The sequence below is a fragment of the Heterocephalus glaber genome, unplaced genomic scaffold (genome assembly GCF_053883595.1).
Source record: "Heterocephalus glaber isolate CG9 unplaced genomic scaffold, H.glaber_assembly_v1.0 deba00001806, whole genome shotgun sequence".
In the NCBI taxonomy this organism is placed as follows: Eukaryota; Metazoa; Chordata; class Mammalia; order Rodentia; family Bathyergidae; genus Heterocephalus; species Heterocephalus glaber.
The window spans coordinates 2491658-2510402 of NW_028258481.1; the positions used below are offsets into that span (position 1 = coordinate 2491658).

The window sequence follows — 18745 nt, forward strand, 5'->3', positions numbered from 1 at the left end:
AGACCAATGTTACTAGGATAGCCAAATCAAAAAACAAAACAAAACAGAACAAAAAAAACAAATTGTTGTGTGGTGGCTCACACCTGTATTAGCAGCACATGGGAAGCTGAGGCAGGAATATCACTGCAAGTTCCAGTCCAGCCTGTGCTGCATAGTGATTTGAAGGTCATCTGTAACTTCTTAGTGAGACCCTGTCTCAAAAACTTAAAAACAAAACTACAGCATAAAGAAGAAAACCATAAGTCAGTACTCCCCAGGACCATATACACAAAAGTCCTCAAAAATATTAAGGAATCCAGTCAACAATACAAAGAAGAATTCTAAATCATGTCACATTTTTTTTCTAGGAATGCAATGCAGTTCTGCATCTCAAACATAGCCCACCATAAAAAACAGGCTAAACAAGAAAAACAAACTTAAGAAAAACTTTCTCATCAAATATTTTCTGACTCAGCCACAGAAAAATAGAAACTCTAGTCTTACAGGTCCACCAGTGGCCCCCCTTTGCTGTACTTTGAGGTGCACATATTGTATCTTCTATGTTACAACCATCTGTTTATTTTTACCTTGTTTCACCTTTTTATGTCTTTTACAGAAGCTGGAAGAAAAATTGAGGGCAAGTGTAAATCTATAACATTTTTCTATAAACCTTTTTATTGTAATTGCTTTTTAAGCCAGCTTACAGCATAAAAAAAATGCAAAGTGCAATTATACTCTCTCTGGATTAGTTATGAAATTTCCTCTTTTCATTTGTTTCTTGTGAATTCAGATCCCTGTCTGAGGTCACCTGCCTTCACCCCAGATAACTTCCTTTAACATTTCATGAAAGGAAGATCTGCTAGCAATTAACTTTGTCTGCTTTTGTTTGCCTGTGCACATGTGTATTTGCCCCTCATGTTTATACTGTAGAAATGCTCTTTCTCTAGATGTGAGGCTTTGTTCTTTGAATGGATTGACAATGTCTCCCCCTGCTTCAGCCTCTTCCGCTTCTGGTGAGAAGTCAGAAGTTTTTCTGGGGCTTCACTCCCTGTGCTGTGTGATGATGAATCATTTTCCTCTTACAGAACCCAGGATTTCCCTCACTGACTTTCAGGGTTTTTTTCTGTGCTGTGTTTGGAGCCTGTCTGGAGTGTATATCATTTCTTGGATGCGTAGGTTAAAGTTTTTCCAAAAATTTGGGTGTTTTCAGCACTAAGCATTCACTTTGGATTTTTTATTTTTTTATGCTTAAGTAGCTTTCACATTTCTCTGCAGGAAGAGCTGCTGGGGTAAATGTCTGGTGAATCCTTCAGGAATCAGAGCCTGTTGCCTTGGAGTCCAGGGATCAGGTGTTTCTCTCAAAGTCCACCTGACTTTGCAGCTAAGTCCTGGCTCTGCCCTTCTCATGGACTGTGCTGAGCCTGTGTCCCAGTCCCCTGAGAGGAGGGAAAGGCCTGCTCCTCCAGGGCCCTGCCTCTCAGAAACCCATTTAAACTTGCTGAGCAGCCTCCTCATCAGCTGTGGGCTCCTCTGCCCTGCATTTCAGACCTGAGCAGCGGCCTCTTCAGGCAGCACTGAGCCATGCATCATGGTGGACAGATGCTGCTGGCCATGCTGTCCTGGATGCTGGGCCCTACTTCACATGTTCTCATTGTGAAGTGGGGAGAAACTATACATGAGAAACTAACTGGTGTGTCATTCTCCCTCTAGAAACAGCAGCGACATTTAAAGGTCTCTGTTTTCTGCTCACAGAGGTCTTTGGGAGGCAGGTGAGTTTGCTCACTGAGTTTCTTCTGACTATCATGCCCTTAGTGAGCAGGGATTCTCCTCAGCTGCAGCACGGAGAGATTGGGGGCACAGAGGCTCAGTGCTGGGCTGCATGCCTCCCTGTGTCTACCAAGGCTGCTGTAGCTGATGCTTTTCATAAGAATCATGCAGACTGCATGTGTGAGGAGGGCTATGAAATATGAGAGCGATGGAAGAAAAATGAAATTGCACCAAAGCCTTCTGAAAATTAAATTGATGCATGTATAGACTGATGTTTTGTTCAAACAATGAAAACCTTTAGGCAAAGTTTAAGCAATTTAGAGAATCATCCAGGAGCTTGTGCTACATTTAGGCCAATCCTTTGCTTATTCTACCCAGGCCTGTGGAAACTGGGCAGGGATTTCCCAAGTGAGAGCTCCCAGAATGATTCCTCATAGCATTACTTTAAAAATGCCATGTACAAGGCAATGACTAACTTTCCACATTACAGAGAGGGCAGACAGAATTTATACTCTTTTTACATTTCTAAAATTTGTATGACTCCACATCTGCAGTGAATAACAGTGGCCCTGCTTGTGGGGAGTTGGTGCGTGTACAAAACACAGCACAATGCTTTTCACACCCCTTCCCCTCCCTCACTCCTCCTCCTGCATCTATTGATTCCCTTGTCATGGAGGTCGCATCTGAGGAAACCGAGGCAGGATGGGCTGCAGTGGCATGGGGTGCCCATGTGAGGCTCAGGTCCAGTGGAGAAGAGGTGAGCCCACCCCATCTGGAGGCTGGCTGCCCTGGGAAGCAGACTGCAGGCTCAGGAACCTGCAGTGGGCCTTGCAATCCCAGGCTGCAAGGGGGCTGCTGAGCAGGGCAGCACACATAATCTTTCCTCTACAGTAGTTGTATGTATAAACCAAGTAAACCCTCTTCTCCTTTAATATCTTTTTAACTGAAGCAGAACTTAGTCTTGTGAATTGGACTGGTCCAGGACAGCACTAGCTAGAAGCTCAGAAGGGCTACATGGAGAAAGTCTTCCTGGTTTCAGTTTCTAGAGTGCAGACCATGAAGCACGTGAGGTTATCTGCACAGTGCCTGGTCTTTTCCTGTTTCTTGTCTTGTTTCTCAGATAAGGACAGGGAAGACTGGGAAGCTGCAGATGCTGACTCTAAAGTCCCAGAGCTCATGAAAGGTTCCTCTCCAGGTCCTTCAAGCCCAGGCTTTTTGCCTTACAGTCAGGGGCAAATAAACCCCACAAATCACTTCCCACAGTGCAGACACCTGCACTGCTCAGGGGCCCACCTAAAGTTCTCAGGCATTTTTCCTGTCCACCTCCCACAGGCATAGGATGGACCCCACCAGGTCTCCAGGGGCAGCCTTGCTCTGCTCCTGGGCAGTTAGGGTCCTGGCACAGGGCTCTGTGGCTCACCAAGAGAGAGGCTCTCAGTCTCTCAAACTGACCTAGTACATAAATGTTTTAATATCTAAGTTTTTTCTGATTCCATTTCAATTTGACTTTATTCTAATGATTTCAATTTTTGGAAATGCTGAAAAACTAGGAACACAGACAAGACTTAGTAATATGTTTTTATGTTCAATTTCAACAATGTAAAACCTTATCTTGACCTGTTTTGAAAACCTCTCACATGAAAACATTTTAATATGTATATAATGAGTTGAAATGATGTCTCTGATATGGAAACAGAAAAATAGTATTCAAGTGTATCCTGCACTGGAAGCCCATAGCTATAGTCACCTTTATAAACTGAGATATCATATTTTTAAAGGGACATTGAAAACAGCATGCCATGCAAATACATGAAACTGGAGCATTTTTGTAGAAATCCACAGAGGAATATACATAAGAATTGTAAAGGAAACCCTGGCACACAAAAGGATGAAGGAAAACATTATCCATCTTCATAGTATGAGGGGTTTAGTATTAAAAAGTAAGAAGATTGCTTCACAGAGATTGGAAGGGCCAGGAGGAGGAACATGGGGTAGGTTTGATCCAAGGCAGGACAGAAGTTCCCAGCAGCAGGGCTCAGTGTTGCAGGAACATGGCTGCTTTTTTGCTTGGCAGAAGCCTCACCAGTGGTAACCTAGCATCTGCAAATTATAAACAGAGTTAACTGTCACTTGATATGAGTGATTGGTATCATGATCATCATAGACCTCCTCTGGGATTCCATCCTGCCTTCAAACTGCAGCCATGGGGAAGACAGAATTAACTGTGGGTGCTCAACCAAACATGTACCCCATAAATCCAGGAGAGGATACTTGCTAATGTCAGCAAGGAATGAATGCATGGCCTTCTAATAGTGTGTGATGTTATGTAATAATCAGTAACCTAGTGAAGCCTGAAAGACTATTTTATTTAATAGTCATGCCATGTTATCCAATAACTTTTGTTTCTTGGGTACAATTTGCAGGCCAAATATATCAATGTTCCTCATAGACATGGATTTCTTGCAGGCTTAGTTACACTGCATCTATTTTTTCCTAAAAATTTCCACTAATATCATTTCCTTCAAGTCAAGGGATGTTTGAGGAAAAAGAAACAGATTCCAAGTGCTGAAATGTGCTTTGATTCCCTGCCTTTACAGACCTGCCGATCAGGAGGTATTTACCACTCAAATTTAGATTTTATTTGAGTATCTGGATTGTTTAAAAGACAGATTGGTAATTCTCACACAATAACCATTAGTGTTGAAGAATCACAATATGCGTATATCATTGGCATTCTGGTTTTTATTGTATAAAATATTTTCACCTATAAATATAAATTTCTTATTTACTCCCTATAGCAGTCCTGTGTGCTTTATTAGCCCAAACTTATATATAGATAGTGAGGCTCAGGGAACTCGAGGACTCTCCAGGGTCACAGAATTAGGTCATCTGGTGAGGAGGAGAAGAGCTCAGGTCATCCAGCTCTGCGCTTTGTCTCACTGTGTGTCTACTCCATCACTGCAGAGAAAGCTTCCTGTGTAAAGGCACAGAATCAGTGAGGATTCCTTCTTTTCATTTCATACCACATCATAGCAAAGTGACAGTCTGTGACCAGCAACATGTAAAGGTCCATCTCATTATTCTCCTCATAGTGAGAGCAGATAATACACTGCACCAGATATTTCCTTTAGAATTGGAGTTCACATTGCGGGGGGGCTTACTTTCTGGCAAATTAGACCTTTTATGAGCAAAAATGCAAAGCTGGTAACTTGTAAAACAGAAGTAGCCATCCATAGACTAGCTGGAGAAGAAGGTAGACAGCCTGAGATAATAAAATATATATAGACAAATAAGGAGCAAAATAGAAAATAGATACAGAGAAAGTAGGAAGAAGTTCAAATAAACCCCTAAATTACCTACTGTACTGACTCAAAATTATTTTAATATATATGCTAATTTGTTTCATTTATACTACTAATTTCTCTTTGTTCATTGAAAGCTTTTGTACTATTACATTTGTTTCCTTTTTGTGAGAGAGAATCTGTTAGGTCTGTCTTGTAATTTTGAGTAACTGCTTTGAAGATAATAGTATATCAACTATTGTTCTCTTATAATTTTGTTATGAAATTGTTTCTTACTTTCAGGTAATTTTTTTTAAGATTGTAAAAACACTGAAGTGTGAGTATGGACAGAGAGCCTAGAAACATATTTAATGATACAACAGCACACATTTGTTCTCCTTGTTATTGAGGATTTAGGACAGGATACAAGTTAAACCTGAAATGCAGACAGTGTTGAAGAACTGATATGTAGACTATTCCTCAAACTGCATAGTATTTTTTGTAATGCATGGTTTACTAGAGTACATGTATAGAAGACACAAGGCCTTGAGTTTGATCCTCAACATTGCAAATAATAATAGTCATAAGGCAGAAGATACAGATTGTAAATGTGGTAAAATTTCACATAGTATTACAAAAATTTATGAAATCTGGCACCAGTGAGTCTGAAATAATGAAATGAAGTGGATAACATTATTTGTACTCTTAAAAAAGGAGTCCAGATAGTAAAAAGTTATGTGAATACTCAAATATGAACATTTTTCACTAATTGAATTAATGATTATATCCAAGTAAAGTTTTTACAGATTTACAGGGTTCGCACATGTTATTTGGTGGATGCAGTCAAGGTGTAGCTGTTGTTCTGGGCATGGGTGGAACACAGAGTGAGCTGACATTGCTGGTCCAAACACTGTCTCACTAACAGCCTGACCCCAACATGACCCTCTGATTTCTGTGCCAAAGAAGAGGTTTCCCAGCTCCCTGCTTCCTGAGTTGATCTTGGAGACCAAAAATTAACAGATACAAAACACTTCTTAGCACACCTCTGGCAGAGAGTAAACTCTTCACAATGCCATCACCACTGTGGTCAATAGTATAATTTTTTTCCGTACAATTGACTAAAATGTTCATAATTTTAGAATATTAGAGGAGTATTAGATTAGCTTGGTCAATTTAGCTTACAGTTTGGAAAATATCTTGTACATGTTTAGCCTTAAAAGGTGAAATATTCATTACTTTCATAAAGTGTTCCTGATTTTTATACTTTAACATATCCTAAAATTATATGAGATACAGTACATGAGGCACGTTGGCCTAGTTTAATGGAGGAGAAAAGAACAAGTATTGTACAATTCCATTCAGATGAATAATCTAATTCATTCAAATTGAAAGAGAGAAAAAATACTGTAGAGACGTGATTGACAAAAGCTTCCCAAAGGCAGGGAGGGAAAGTTGTTAAAGGATAGAGACTTTCAGTTTTGCAAGATGAACAGAGTTCTGGAGAAGAGTTTCCAATGTGAATGTACATAGCACTGGTGAGCTCAACACTTAAACCTGATTAGCATAGGAGATTTTATTTTAGGGACATTTAATTTTAATTTGAAGAATTCTAAAAATTAAAAACAGCTGAAAACACTATCCACATAGTGGGAGAATAGCTAGCAAAATACATGTCGAATAAGGAACTGAAAATTAGAATAGATGGAACCTGCTATAATTCAATCATAATATCAAATCACCCAATTAAAAGCAGGTGATATCTAAGTACATATTTTCCAAGAAAGATTTAGAAATGTCTGTAAGTACATAAAAATATAATTCATATGACTTGTCAAACAGAAAGTGTAAGTAAAGCCAGATGAGATAACACTCCACACCCTGAGGAAGGCATAGGTTCTATGGAGATAAAAATGTGGTAGGGTAAACGTGGAAATTGGAACTTTCCTAACTTACTCATACTAATGAAAATTTGCAGCCACTGTGGAAGTGTGGCAGTTCCTTACATGATTAAGTGTAGCATTACCTTGTGACTTCAGAATTCTGTTTCAAGTGAACAGTTCCACACCCAAGACAAATAGCAACAGCTGTCCACAAGAAAATCTGCTAAAGTAGTATTTATAGCAATTTTATTCATTGTAGACAACAGTTGGAGAGGTACCAAGTATCCCTAACTACATGATAGATGATGAAATTGTGCTATAGACAAGGTACAATTGAAACCTCCAACGGGTGTTTTAAATTTTTAGATTCACTCTAAATAAAAATAATTGCCATTAATCACTGTCAGAATACTCCTCCTCAATTCTAACACCTGAACACCATTATTCTCCCACTTTCTGAAGAAGTTGTGGAAGTCCCTTTTCCAGAGTGTGTCTATGAGTTCTGACCAAAATATGATGACTGCTGCTGCCAAGTATCATCCAGCAAAAGTGCAACTTATAAGAACATGACAGTGTGAAATATGCATGACTTCTAGTCTATTTCCTCATACTATCTTCATTCCTAGTGAAACCTCCAGAGCCTCATCTTTACTGTCCACATTCTCACTAGCATTCTGATCCTGTGAACTCTTACCAGAATCACCATTATACTCTGTGTACAGCATTCTAGGGCTTCCCTAGTGTGCATCTTCAAATCTTTCAAAACTCCTACATCAAACCAATTCTAAGATTTATGATCAGACAGAGTCACAGAAATGACTCCACTCCAAGTCACTATTTTCTGTCAGGTCCCGACTCTGGGACTGAATACATGACACCCACAATGTAAAAGAATAGAGGATTAATTTGGCTCTTGGTTTTAGAGAATTCATTCCTCGCTCAGCTGGTCCCAGAAAAGCAACATCACTGAAAAAGACTGTGACAAACATATCAGAGAAAAATCATCAGAGAGGAACGAACCAGGGACCAAATATCTGAGAAAATTAATCAAGAAAATTCATGAATCAATGAAGCAAGTGGAAATAAACCCTAAATAAGCCAAAAGAAGGACTTGAATTGTTGACAAAACAGCCAAAGTGTTGGTTTCTTTCAGCAGATATTTTACCACAACAGATGTATTTATCGAGCTACAGTAGGAGGTGTTGGCTGCCACTCCTTTCTACCCTGTTCTCCCAACAGATAGTGCAAAAAAATCTTGTCATCTAAAACAAATTTAGCAAGAAAATTGGAGTTTTCTGGCAACAATAGGCTCTGCAATAAGCTCAGGGAAACTTGAGAATTTGTTCACACTGAGAAGAAGGACATGTAATAAGATGGGATGGAGAATGAGTCTCAGAGTTTTGATGACACCATCTGTCATTTTGACACAGGAAATTAAATCTCCATAGTGTGGTTTGCATCTGTGATCCACACCATGTCAGCAGTAGGAGCTTAATCAATTAATTTGGTTTGATAGTGACATTCTGTGCTCAAATGATTGTCTTTTTATTACAGATAAGACTAAGAGAGGAAGCCAAATATAAGTCAAAGTATTACCAGACAAAACACTTCCTATAAAACATTTTTTTAAACACTGAAAAGCCACATGAATTTACCAGTATAAGAAAATAATTATTATTATAGACATAAAATCCAGGAAAATGATAAATTATTTTCTAATGCCAAAGTAATAATCTACAAAGTATTACAAATGCCACTGAAAATAGTTTCAATGTTATAATACTTCAATTCTCTTTATACCAATGAAAATAAAATAATACAGATTGATCTCTTGATATGATTAATTTAAATACTGAAAATAATTATTAAGCAGATATTTTATTATTTGAATGCTTAAAACAAGTAGAGATAAATAAATTAAAGTTAAATATTTTAACCATTAAGAGATTTTACAAAAGCTCCGAAATCAATTGGAGGGGAGATCGTCAGAGAAAGATGTAACCTCATTAAATATTAGAATCCTTGTCTAGCAAAATGTTGCATCATGGAAGAGCATTTCAACAATTTTTTTTGATAAAATATGCAGTCAAGGAAGGATGAGAATAAAATAGGAAATGTATTGATGGAAGGGAAATAGAACTTTGGCGTCCAGAATGGCATCACTCCTTGCATAGATGAAGGGGGCAAAAGTTAGCGAAAGGGCTCAAACACTGGTCTAGAAGAGCATCTGAAGTGAGAGAAAGGTGCAGCATGATGGGCCTCATGTCCTTTAAATCAAAGCTATTGTCAAAGGTGGCTCAGGTTCATGCACTAGATCTTTTAGGGAAAACAAAGGAGAGCATCAGTCACAGAAGGGCCATATCACACTCATTCTCCACCCAGGACCTAGAGAATGAGGAGCAAATGAGGGATTTCCAAATCCCAGGGCTGACAGACATGCTCTCATAGAGTAGGTGTGAGACTGCCATACAAAACTGAAGCAAATGGGAAAAATATTTGAGGTGTCCAGGTAAAACTTAAAAAGTCATTTTGCAAATACTGAAAAAAAGGAAAGATTGTTGGAACTTGATTTCATTTTAAGTACTGTATTGCTTAATTCTCTCCTCCTATGAGTATAGAAACTAAAAGGATATCAACCATTTGAGGAAAGAAAATCAAAACAGAAATATGTACATTCACTAGATATGAAGATACTTTATTTTACCCAGTTATTTTCTCCTGAGTTCCAGAGTAGAAGACACACTGTAGGTATAATGGGTGCTCAGCATTCTGCTTGCAGCATCCTCTGCGCACTTTAAGCCCTGATTCTCCAGAGACCACAGCAGGTGGGCAGACATGGATAAACTCACTTACTGCACAGAGTTCCTTCTCATGGATGTCAAAGGCTCCTGGAAGCTCCAGTTTCTGCAGGGTGCCCTGTTCTTAGTGATTTATCTTGGAGCACTAACAAGGAATCTTGTGACTGTCACTGTCATCATGACAGACACACATCTGCACTCTCCCATGTACTATTTTATAAGCAATGTGGCCCCAATAGGCCTTAGCAGCATCTCAGTTGTTGTTCTCAAGGCTTTAGTGAATTCTATGACAGGCAATAAAACCATATCCCTGACAAAGTGTGCTGCTCAAATTCTCCTGAATATCCTTTTTGCAGAAATGGAGATTGCTATTCTGGTAGTCATGTCCTATGAGTGCTATGTGGCCATTTGGCATCCTCTGCACTATGGTCTCATCATCACCCTGAGTCTGTGCTCCCAGGCTACCACTGGATCCAGTTTGCAGTGGAAGATAGAGAGGGACATCTGAAGGTGATGGCCATGACTTGAGCTCCTCTGAAGGAGCAAAATGGAGAATTCCCTCTTACCTTCTTATTCCATCCAGGCTACAAGCCTACACCCCAGCAGTGGTTTTCCTCTTCAGTAAGTTCCATCCAGACACACCCAGATCTGTGCCAAACCCATCACCTGGGCATGTCTTATCCATCCTGACATCACAGTTAGCTATCACACATTCACACACTGTTTTTTTTCCTTGAGAAATATGTCTCACCTTGCTTGTATACATGTATAGAGAACAGTTTCCTTCACTGTTTGGAGTAATTTTATATACATATATCAGTCACAGAGCTTACTCTTGATCATTAGTGATGTTAATTTCCAGTGATCACTACAAGCAGGCAGAAGCAAATCATGTTGCCCCACATCCTGCAATTTGTAATTTTTTCTTTCATCTTTTCAAGAATCCTGGGCTTTCTTGTGGTACAATTCATCAGCACTGGGACACAACATGTATCCTAGCAGTCCCAATATCATTAGTCACACTGTCTTTTGAAAGGATACAGGGAACAGAATTTTATTTTTTTCTACTTGTATATATATATATATATATATATATATATATATTTTTTTTTTTTTTTTTTTTTTACCAGGGATTGAACTTGGGTCCTTGCACTTGAGCAGCAGGAGGTGAATCCACTGAGCTAAATCCCTGGCCCTCTATTTTTCTATACTAGTCCCAGTATTAAATTGCTGGTACAGATTTTGCTCAGCTTCACCTTTTTGTCATTTACAAGAAAAAAGACAAAGTTGTTCCATGTTTGGAGGATATATATTAAGTGTAAACATATTTTACTTATTTCTTATTAACTCATGTGACTTTAAGTATGGGTTATTTATGCAGATGATACGTTAAACAGCTCCATACTATATTAGTTTTTCTACTGACAGTTTATCAATTTTGAAATATTATAAGTTAATTTTATTATTAGGAAAATATTGGAAAAGTTATTACATGAACCGCTTATAACTGAAGATGTGCCATCTTAACACATCAAACCAATATTGACATAAAATGACAAGCAGCACTCGCATGTAAATTTTATTCATCAATTTTACTGGGCTCATGAAGGCCCATATATCAAGTAAAACATTGTTTACACAAGTTCTGTGAGGGAGTTTCCAGAAAATAGGAGCACTTGAAACAGCAGAATAGGAAAAGAAAATAATCCTCACTAATTCAGGCCAGTGTCTTTGAACACAGTGAAGGCTGTGATAAACAAAACCAGGGGAGAAAGGAGTAGGTTCCCTGTGAGATTGGAGGTCCATCTGTTCCTGCCCTAGGATGTGGGAGGTCCAGGCTCATGGCCTTGGATTTAGACTGGAGCTTCTGTCCTTGGATCTCCTCCATGAAGGCATGCATGAGTAGACTAAATTATTCACCCATATGACTGATTCTCTACCTGAAAGGTGAAAGACAGTGGAACATCTTTGCCTCCATAATTGCCTAATGATTCTTTTAATATATTTTAATTTCTGAAGATTCATTAGTTTTATACTTTTACAGGGTCAGAAAAAACCCCTATTTTATTCATAAGTGTTTTTCTTGCTTTTGTTTGTTTGGAAATTTGTTGTGTTTTATAGATCAATGTGCTTCTGTCATTTTTTTTTTTTTGTACCAGGGCTTGAACTCAGGTCCTTGAGCTTGCACAGCAGGCTGTGAAACCACTGAGCTAAATACTCAGACCTGTTTTGTTTTGTTTTAAACTCTTCAACAGGAAATTCACAGATCTCTCTTTGTTCCAGATCAGCTACATGAGCTCAAGTTTGTTTGGTTGTTTGTGTTTTCTTTCCTTCCACGATTCCTTATGTTTCTTGGATCCTTGAGCTGCTGTTGTATGTGATATAGTCTCTTGCTCCAGATTTTGTCAGAGCATACCTCCAACAGACACTCTCCTATAGATGTATGGTGCACATTCAGAACTTTTCCATGAATACACCTGTGCCACTCCTCTTGCTTTCTCTTGGGGTTGGGGCTGGATCTTAGGATGTGTGCCTTAATGGAATCCCAGAGTCATGGTGTATACTGAAACATTTTTTAATTTTTCCCATGGGCAAAACTTTTCATATCATGGGAGGGATACAGACATAAATATTCAGGAAGTGACAAGATGACAACCATGACAAAACCAAAGAAAAAAACATAGTACAAAACATATTATAGATTGTGAAAAGGAAAAAGAGAACCTTGAAATCAGCCAAAGAGAAGAAAGGCATACAGGTGAAAAATATACCAAATCTAAGCTTACTTCTGACTAGAAATATTTCAACCCCAGAGAGAATGGGGCGATGGCCTCAAAGTGCCGAATGGAAAAAGAATCTCCATCATGAATATTTTACAGTGTGATTCTCTCCTTTAGAAATCGAAGAGAGATAAACACATGACAACTCCACCAAAGCTGAGGGAGCTTGCTGACCCAAGGGAAGCCTGACAAGACAGCCTCAAAGAGTTCTGTACATTGGAACAAAACTGAGAAATAACGATAGGACAGCAGCAGTAGAGACACACCAAGGTAGCTTCTCAGAGAAAACAAGAAAAAAACCTTAACAGCTGAGGGAGCTCTAGGGCAGGCAGCCACAGAGGTGCACAAGCTCAGGGCTTTCTATGGAGACTTCAGTAGGTAGGCTGTGTTGCTGAGCACATGAAAATGAAACCCTGTACTTGCCATTTTCAGCCAGGCCTCTGATGTCAGGAGAACAGTCTCTGTGCATGCTAATGTCTGGACAGATTTCTGGGAGGTTCTGTTCCATGTGCTCCTGCTTTCTCAGGGCTTGTCAAAGTTTCCTCAGGTCCTTGTTCTCCCTATCCACTGTTTCTCCAACTCCTGGTCTTCTTTCAGTCCAACAGACAGAACATATATTGTTCTCATGGAAGATTCTCAAAGGGAATCATATTTTATTCCTCAAAAATCTTCAGTTTTTGGAATACTAAAATCATATAAGCTATCATTTCTTGATATATTAGAATGAAACCACAAATCAAAAACAGGAGGAATTCTGGACACTCACAAATACTTGGAAGTTAAAATGTATGTTTCTGAATACACAAAATTTCAAAGAAGAAATTAAAAGGGACATTTAAAAATGTCATTTCAGTGAAATAGAAATACAGCACATAAAATAGAGGGTAAAGCAAAGCCAATCTATAGTAGATTATTTTAAGGCTATATTCCAAAAATATCTTAAATTAATATACATCTCAACAGGAAAGATGAAATGAATGAAGCCCAAAAATAAAATATTGGAAAATTCAAAGGATAACCATAAATAAGTGAAACACAGAATATAAAGTCAATAGAAAGAAGAAATATAAGTAAGAATTGATTTTTTGAAAAGATAAACCATAGCCATCAAACTTTTATCCAAAATGTTTTTGAAGGAAGGAAAGTAGTGAAATGAATGAAGTGAAAGAAGATAATGCAACTGATAGAGCAGAAGTACAAAAAAAATATAGTACTATAGATAACAATACTCCAATACATTGGTTAACCTAGAAGAAATGGATATATTCCTACAAACATATAGTCTACACAGATTCAGATAAAGAACAAATGGAAGATATGAAAGGACAAGACTGAGTAAAGAGAGTGGATCAGCAATAAAATGTATTCCATCAAACAAAAGCCCAGGACCAGGTAAGTTCAAGCCACAGTTCTACAGAACATTTTACATAATAATACCGTCTCTTCTCAAACAATGCTCAATTTTTAAAAAAAAAATGTGTGCATTCTGTCACATAATCCCAGAGTAGATTTTTTGAAAAATGCATTGTGTCCCCAAACTAATATTAAATAAATAAGAAGGGGAAAATTTATTTTCTTGAAAATATGCTTGATTTATGACTCTGTAGATGGCAGTTGAATGTCCATATTTCTTTATTCATTATGTTGCCCTGTGTGGGTTTATTTCAACACAAATACACACACACACACACACACACACACAGACACACACAGACCTGCAGCACACTGATTTATACTTATAAAGAGGAAGGGAAATTTTAATTGTAATTTCATAAAAGTGGTGGTATTCTTTGTTTATTCCATAACAACACAGAACAAGAAAATCATAATAAATTAAAGAATAATCACAGATTGGGAATTTAGGGCTATTGATGAATATTTCCAACTCTGACTTGAATTTTTTATTTTGGTGCATGGCACATGACTTTCTGCAACATGTATTATTTCTCTGGAACATGTCCACCCACAGAGCAAAGGCACACTCCCATATTGGACTATGTGATGCCAAATAGATTTACTGTAGTATAGATAAATTACATTCATAATCAAACATAATCTTGAAAATTTATTGAATCTCCAGTGATGTAGGAATTATTTTTGAATGACTCATTGTTATTAAATGCTATGAATTTAAATGACCTCTTAAGGACTCTATTGGAAATTTAATTAGTCTCAATGGTGTGGCCAAAGCTTTGTGGCCAATTAGAGGCTGGAGGAAATGTGGGCTCCTTGGAGGCTGGGATTACCAGGTCCTTGGAGCTCATCAGAAATGTGACCTCCATGTGCCCTTGGTGAAAACTTACTGGACTCATAACTACTTTAAAAGCAGGGCTGAGTGCGGGCTGTACTGGGAGTCTTAGTGAAAAGAGGAGCTTATGTTTTACTCAGAAGAAAGAAGCAGGTGCAAGGACTCCCACCAAGTTTCTTAACATTTTTCAAAACAATATTCATTTCGGTGAGGTTAGACTCATGACTCCACTGCTCTGGTAAGATTTTACATATTAATTAATGTACTTTCCTTAACAGTACTAATGAACAAATCATACACAGATACCTGTGAAATACTTCAAATTATTAAGTCAGTTTAACTATTTTATCCTCATATAATGTACGCTTTGTCTTAGAATAGACAGATTGTTCTGGAGACTAATGTATGTTTTAGGCAATTTGTTCCTCAGATGCTCTTCAAAGATCTATGTCTCATGTATGGCCAAGGTAACAGGACAGAAATCATAGTGGTTGGAAATTACCTTGGAATTAATCAGCAGGCCTCACAAATTAAATATTTTTTTGCATTGGATTTTAAGAGGTAATGAAAATATTTACAAGCTCATCAAATTTATGGGGAATTTGATGGAAATCAAGTCACATGAGCAACAATATTCTTTGAATTGCAAAAAATGTGGAGATATCTAGTATGGTCTTTATTAGGTGTCATTTTGATATCAGCTCAATCATGTAGAATATTAAATTATATTTCTGATCTTCTAAATATTATGTGCCACCCATTTAATAATTTATGGGAAATTAGCCATCCTGTGGTCCACATTTTAAAATTGTGTGCCAAATAATTTCAAAATATTACTGAGAAAATGAGGGAGGAAGAGGAGGAACGATCCAGATATATTCTCTCTCATGTGGAGGACTGTCATGCACTGTGATGTGTAAAAATGTAAGGTGATTTTAGCACAAGGAGACTTGAGGTTTTGGACTTCAGAGAAAGAAGAGGTGTTAAGGAGAGATGGAGATGGAAAGAAGACTGCTAAAGACTCATAACTATTCTATTATTTTGATAAAGGTAATTAACAATAGCCTGAAATACGGTTACATCCATCACATACACCAGCTAAGTACCATTAATTAAGTCAGTCAGCACTGATTTCCAGAGTAACATCCTGTGCTCAGAGGATTTTCTCTTCATGCAGAGCAATAAGGCTAAGAGAAGAAACCACTGGTAATTCAGAGGATGAGCAAGGAAAGCGGTTCAGGTGAAGTTCTTAAGTAAAACAATGAAAAGACATATGAGAAGATCACTGTAAACAAATATTGCTATTATACATATAAAATGCAGAAAAATGTGAACTGTTTTGCAACAGAAATTAATTAAATTTAAAGTATTAACAAAAATACTGATGCTAATATTTTCAATATTATAATGCCTCAATTCTGGTTTTACCCCCCAAAATAAAATAATACTGGCATTCAACCCTCAATAGAACCTTTTTAGTATTGAAAAAAATATCTTCAAATGGGATGTTTGTGATTAGAAATGGTTCAAAACAAGCGAAATTAGGTAAATTGTATTTAAAATAATTATTTCAGCACAAAGAGATTTTATCAAAACCTATGAAAGCAAGTAGAGAAAAGGTCTGCATAGAATGTTGGAATCTCATGAAATATTAGAAACCTTTCCTAAATTAAGCTTGGACTTAGAGGAATATTTCAAACAGTTTTATGTTGTTTGAGAATTTTTTAGATTAAAATATGCAGACAAGAAAGTACAGGAGGGGAACTGGCCATAAGTTGCCCATAGGAAAATAGAATTTTACATCTCCACTGAAATCACATCTCTCATTGAAGATGGTTCAGAGAGGGAAAGAAAGCGCTCACACATGAGTCCTGAAGAGCTACTGAAGCAAGAGAATGGGGTGGCATGACCAGCCTGGTGTCATTTAGATCAAAGTCCTTGGCAACGGAAGCTCAGGTTCATGCCTTAGATCTGTTAGGAGAGAACTGAGGAGAGCATCAGCCACAGAAGGACCACATCACAGTCATTCTCCAGCTCTTGCTGTTAGAGAACAAGTAGGAGATATGAAATTCCCCATCCCCAGGGCTGATACAGAAGCTCACATAGAGAAACTGGGGAATAGTCATGGAAAGATTAAGTGAATGAGAAAAATGCTTGAGGAGTCCAGAGAGGATTAGAAAGATGTTTATACATACTGAATAAATGTAACATAACTTGGGCTCGAGCTCATTTTAACCACTACAATCCTTAAGGTTTTCATCCTATGAATTTGGCATCTAATGAGATATCAGGCATTTAGAGAAGGAAAATCACGATACAAATATGTAATTTCACTAGATTTCTGATACTTTACTTAATCAACTTATTCTACATTGAATTCACAATTAGAGTCCACACACTGTGCCAATGTCAGCACTTTATTATAGTTCTCATGGGTGCTTTGCAGTCTGCTCCTAGCATCCTCTGCTCACTTTAACCTCTGACTCTGCAGAGATAACAACAGGTGGGCAGACATGGACAACCTCACCATCTTCACGAAATTCCTCCTCATGGATGTCACAAGCTCCCGGGAGCTCCAGGTTCTGCAAGGTGCGCTATTCTTAGTGATTTATCTCGGAGCACTAACAGGGAATCTTGTGACTGTCACTGTCATTGCGAAAGACACACATCTGCACTCTCCCATGTACTTTTTTATAAGCAATGTGGCCCTCACAGACCTTGGTGGCATCTCAGCTGTTGTTCCCAAGGCTATAGTGAATTCCATGACAGGAAGTAAGACCATATCCCTGACAGCGTGTGCTGCACAGATTTTTCTGTTTACACTTTTTGCAGTGGTGGAGATTGCCTTGCTGGTGGTCATGTCCTATGACCGCTATGTGGCCATTTGCCACCCTCTGCACTATGGGCTCATCATCACCCCGAGTCTGTGCTTTCAGGCCACAGCTGGCTCCTGGGCCTCTGGTCTGATCTACTCGGCTATCCACACAGGTGCTCTGTTCAGGCTTCCCTTCACCAAGACCAATGTGATCCAGCAATATTTCTGTGATATTCCTCAAATTCTGGGAATATCATCATCAGATGCCCAGTTTTCTGAATATGTAATTATTGTTGTGTGTGTTTGCATTGTCTTAATATGTTTATCATTCATGTTCATGTCATATGTTAATATATTTTCAACTGTACTTAAGATGCATTCCATGGAAGCACGAAAAAAAGCCATATCCACCTGTACTCCACAGGTGGCCATTCTCCTTTTGGTTCTCATTTCTGAGTCAGTGGCTGTATTAGCACCCACTGCAAAGAAACCATCTCTTAGGAATCTGCTGACTGCCATGTTCTACACCATGGTGCCCCCATTTGTGAACCCCATCATCTACTGTCTACGCAATAGGGAGATCAATGCTTCTCTGCAAAGAATGTTCCACAGTTATTTTCAGTTCCCAGTCAAAGATTTTCTAAATTAAAACATAAATATCAATCTATCAACTGAAAGTAGCTTAATTCATATTTGATGTATATTTTTAAGTATGAAGACTAACATTTAGATTATCTTGTTTTAGTTGTCTCTATATTTTTGTTGTCTACATGTGTTATGGTGAAGTAGAAATCACGGTTTCCTTTCCTTGGTGAATTTGTTGTATATTTCATGCTTTCTGAAACACTACAAGTCTGGTTTATACTAACAAAATGTTTGAAAATATTTAGGATGATTTTAAACTAAAAGCAAAAGCAATTTAAGGAGCAGGGTATGGTTATGTGTTCCCCTTAATAAATGCCTGTGCTTTTGAGGGAAAAGAAACTCAGGTCCTGAATCTGAACAACCTAGAGAAGCATACTGAGTGGTCCTGTGAGAAGACCCTGTTGTCTTCACTGTGCTCTTTGGACTCGCTGTTCCACATGGCCTGGGGTAACTAACAAGGTGATTAGACAGGGGGACAACAATGTGACACAGTATGATGATTAGAACTCAGTTCTTTGCTGGCCCATTCTACTGCATCTGTTAAAATTATTT

The 18745-nt window shown here is 38.1% G+C and overlaps 2 protein-coding genes across 2 annotated transcripts; both read left to right on the forward strand.

The window, feature by feature from the left end:
* Positions 1-9742: 9742 nt before the first annotated feature.
* On the forward strand, positions 9743-10213 carry LOC147820721 (olfactory receptor 14I1-like). Its single transcript, XM_087203794.1, has one exon. The coding sequence runs from the start codon at positions 9743-9745 to the stop codon at positions 10211-10213; it is 471 nt and encodes a 156-aa protein (XP_087059920.1).
* A 7033-nt stretch (positions 10214-17246) lies between these two features.
* LOC147820722 (olfactory receptor 14I1-like) lies at positions 17247-18197 on the forward strand. The gene has a single exon (XM_087203795.1). It carries the CDS (start codon positions 17247-17249, stop codon positions 18195-18197), a length of 951 nt encoding a protein of 316 aa, XP_087059921.1.
* The last annotated feature ends 548 nt before the right edge of the window (positions 18198-18745 follow it).

Coding starts and splice junctions, on each gene's coding strand:
- LOC147820721 (XM_087203794.1), top strand. CDS start 9,743: ATGGATAAACTCACTTACTGCACAGAGTTCCTTCTCATGGATGTCAAA.
- LOC147820722 (XM_087203795.1), top strand. CDS start 17,247: ATGGACAACCTCACCATCTTCACGAAATTCCTCCTCATGGATGTCACA.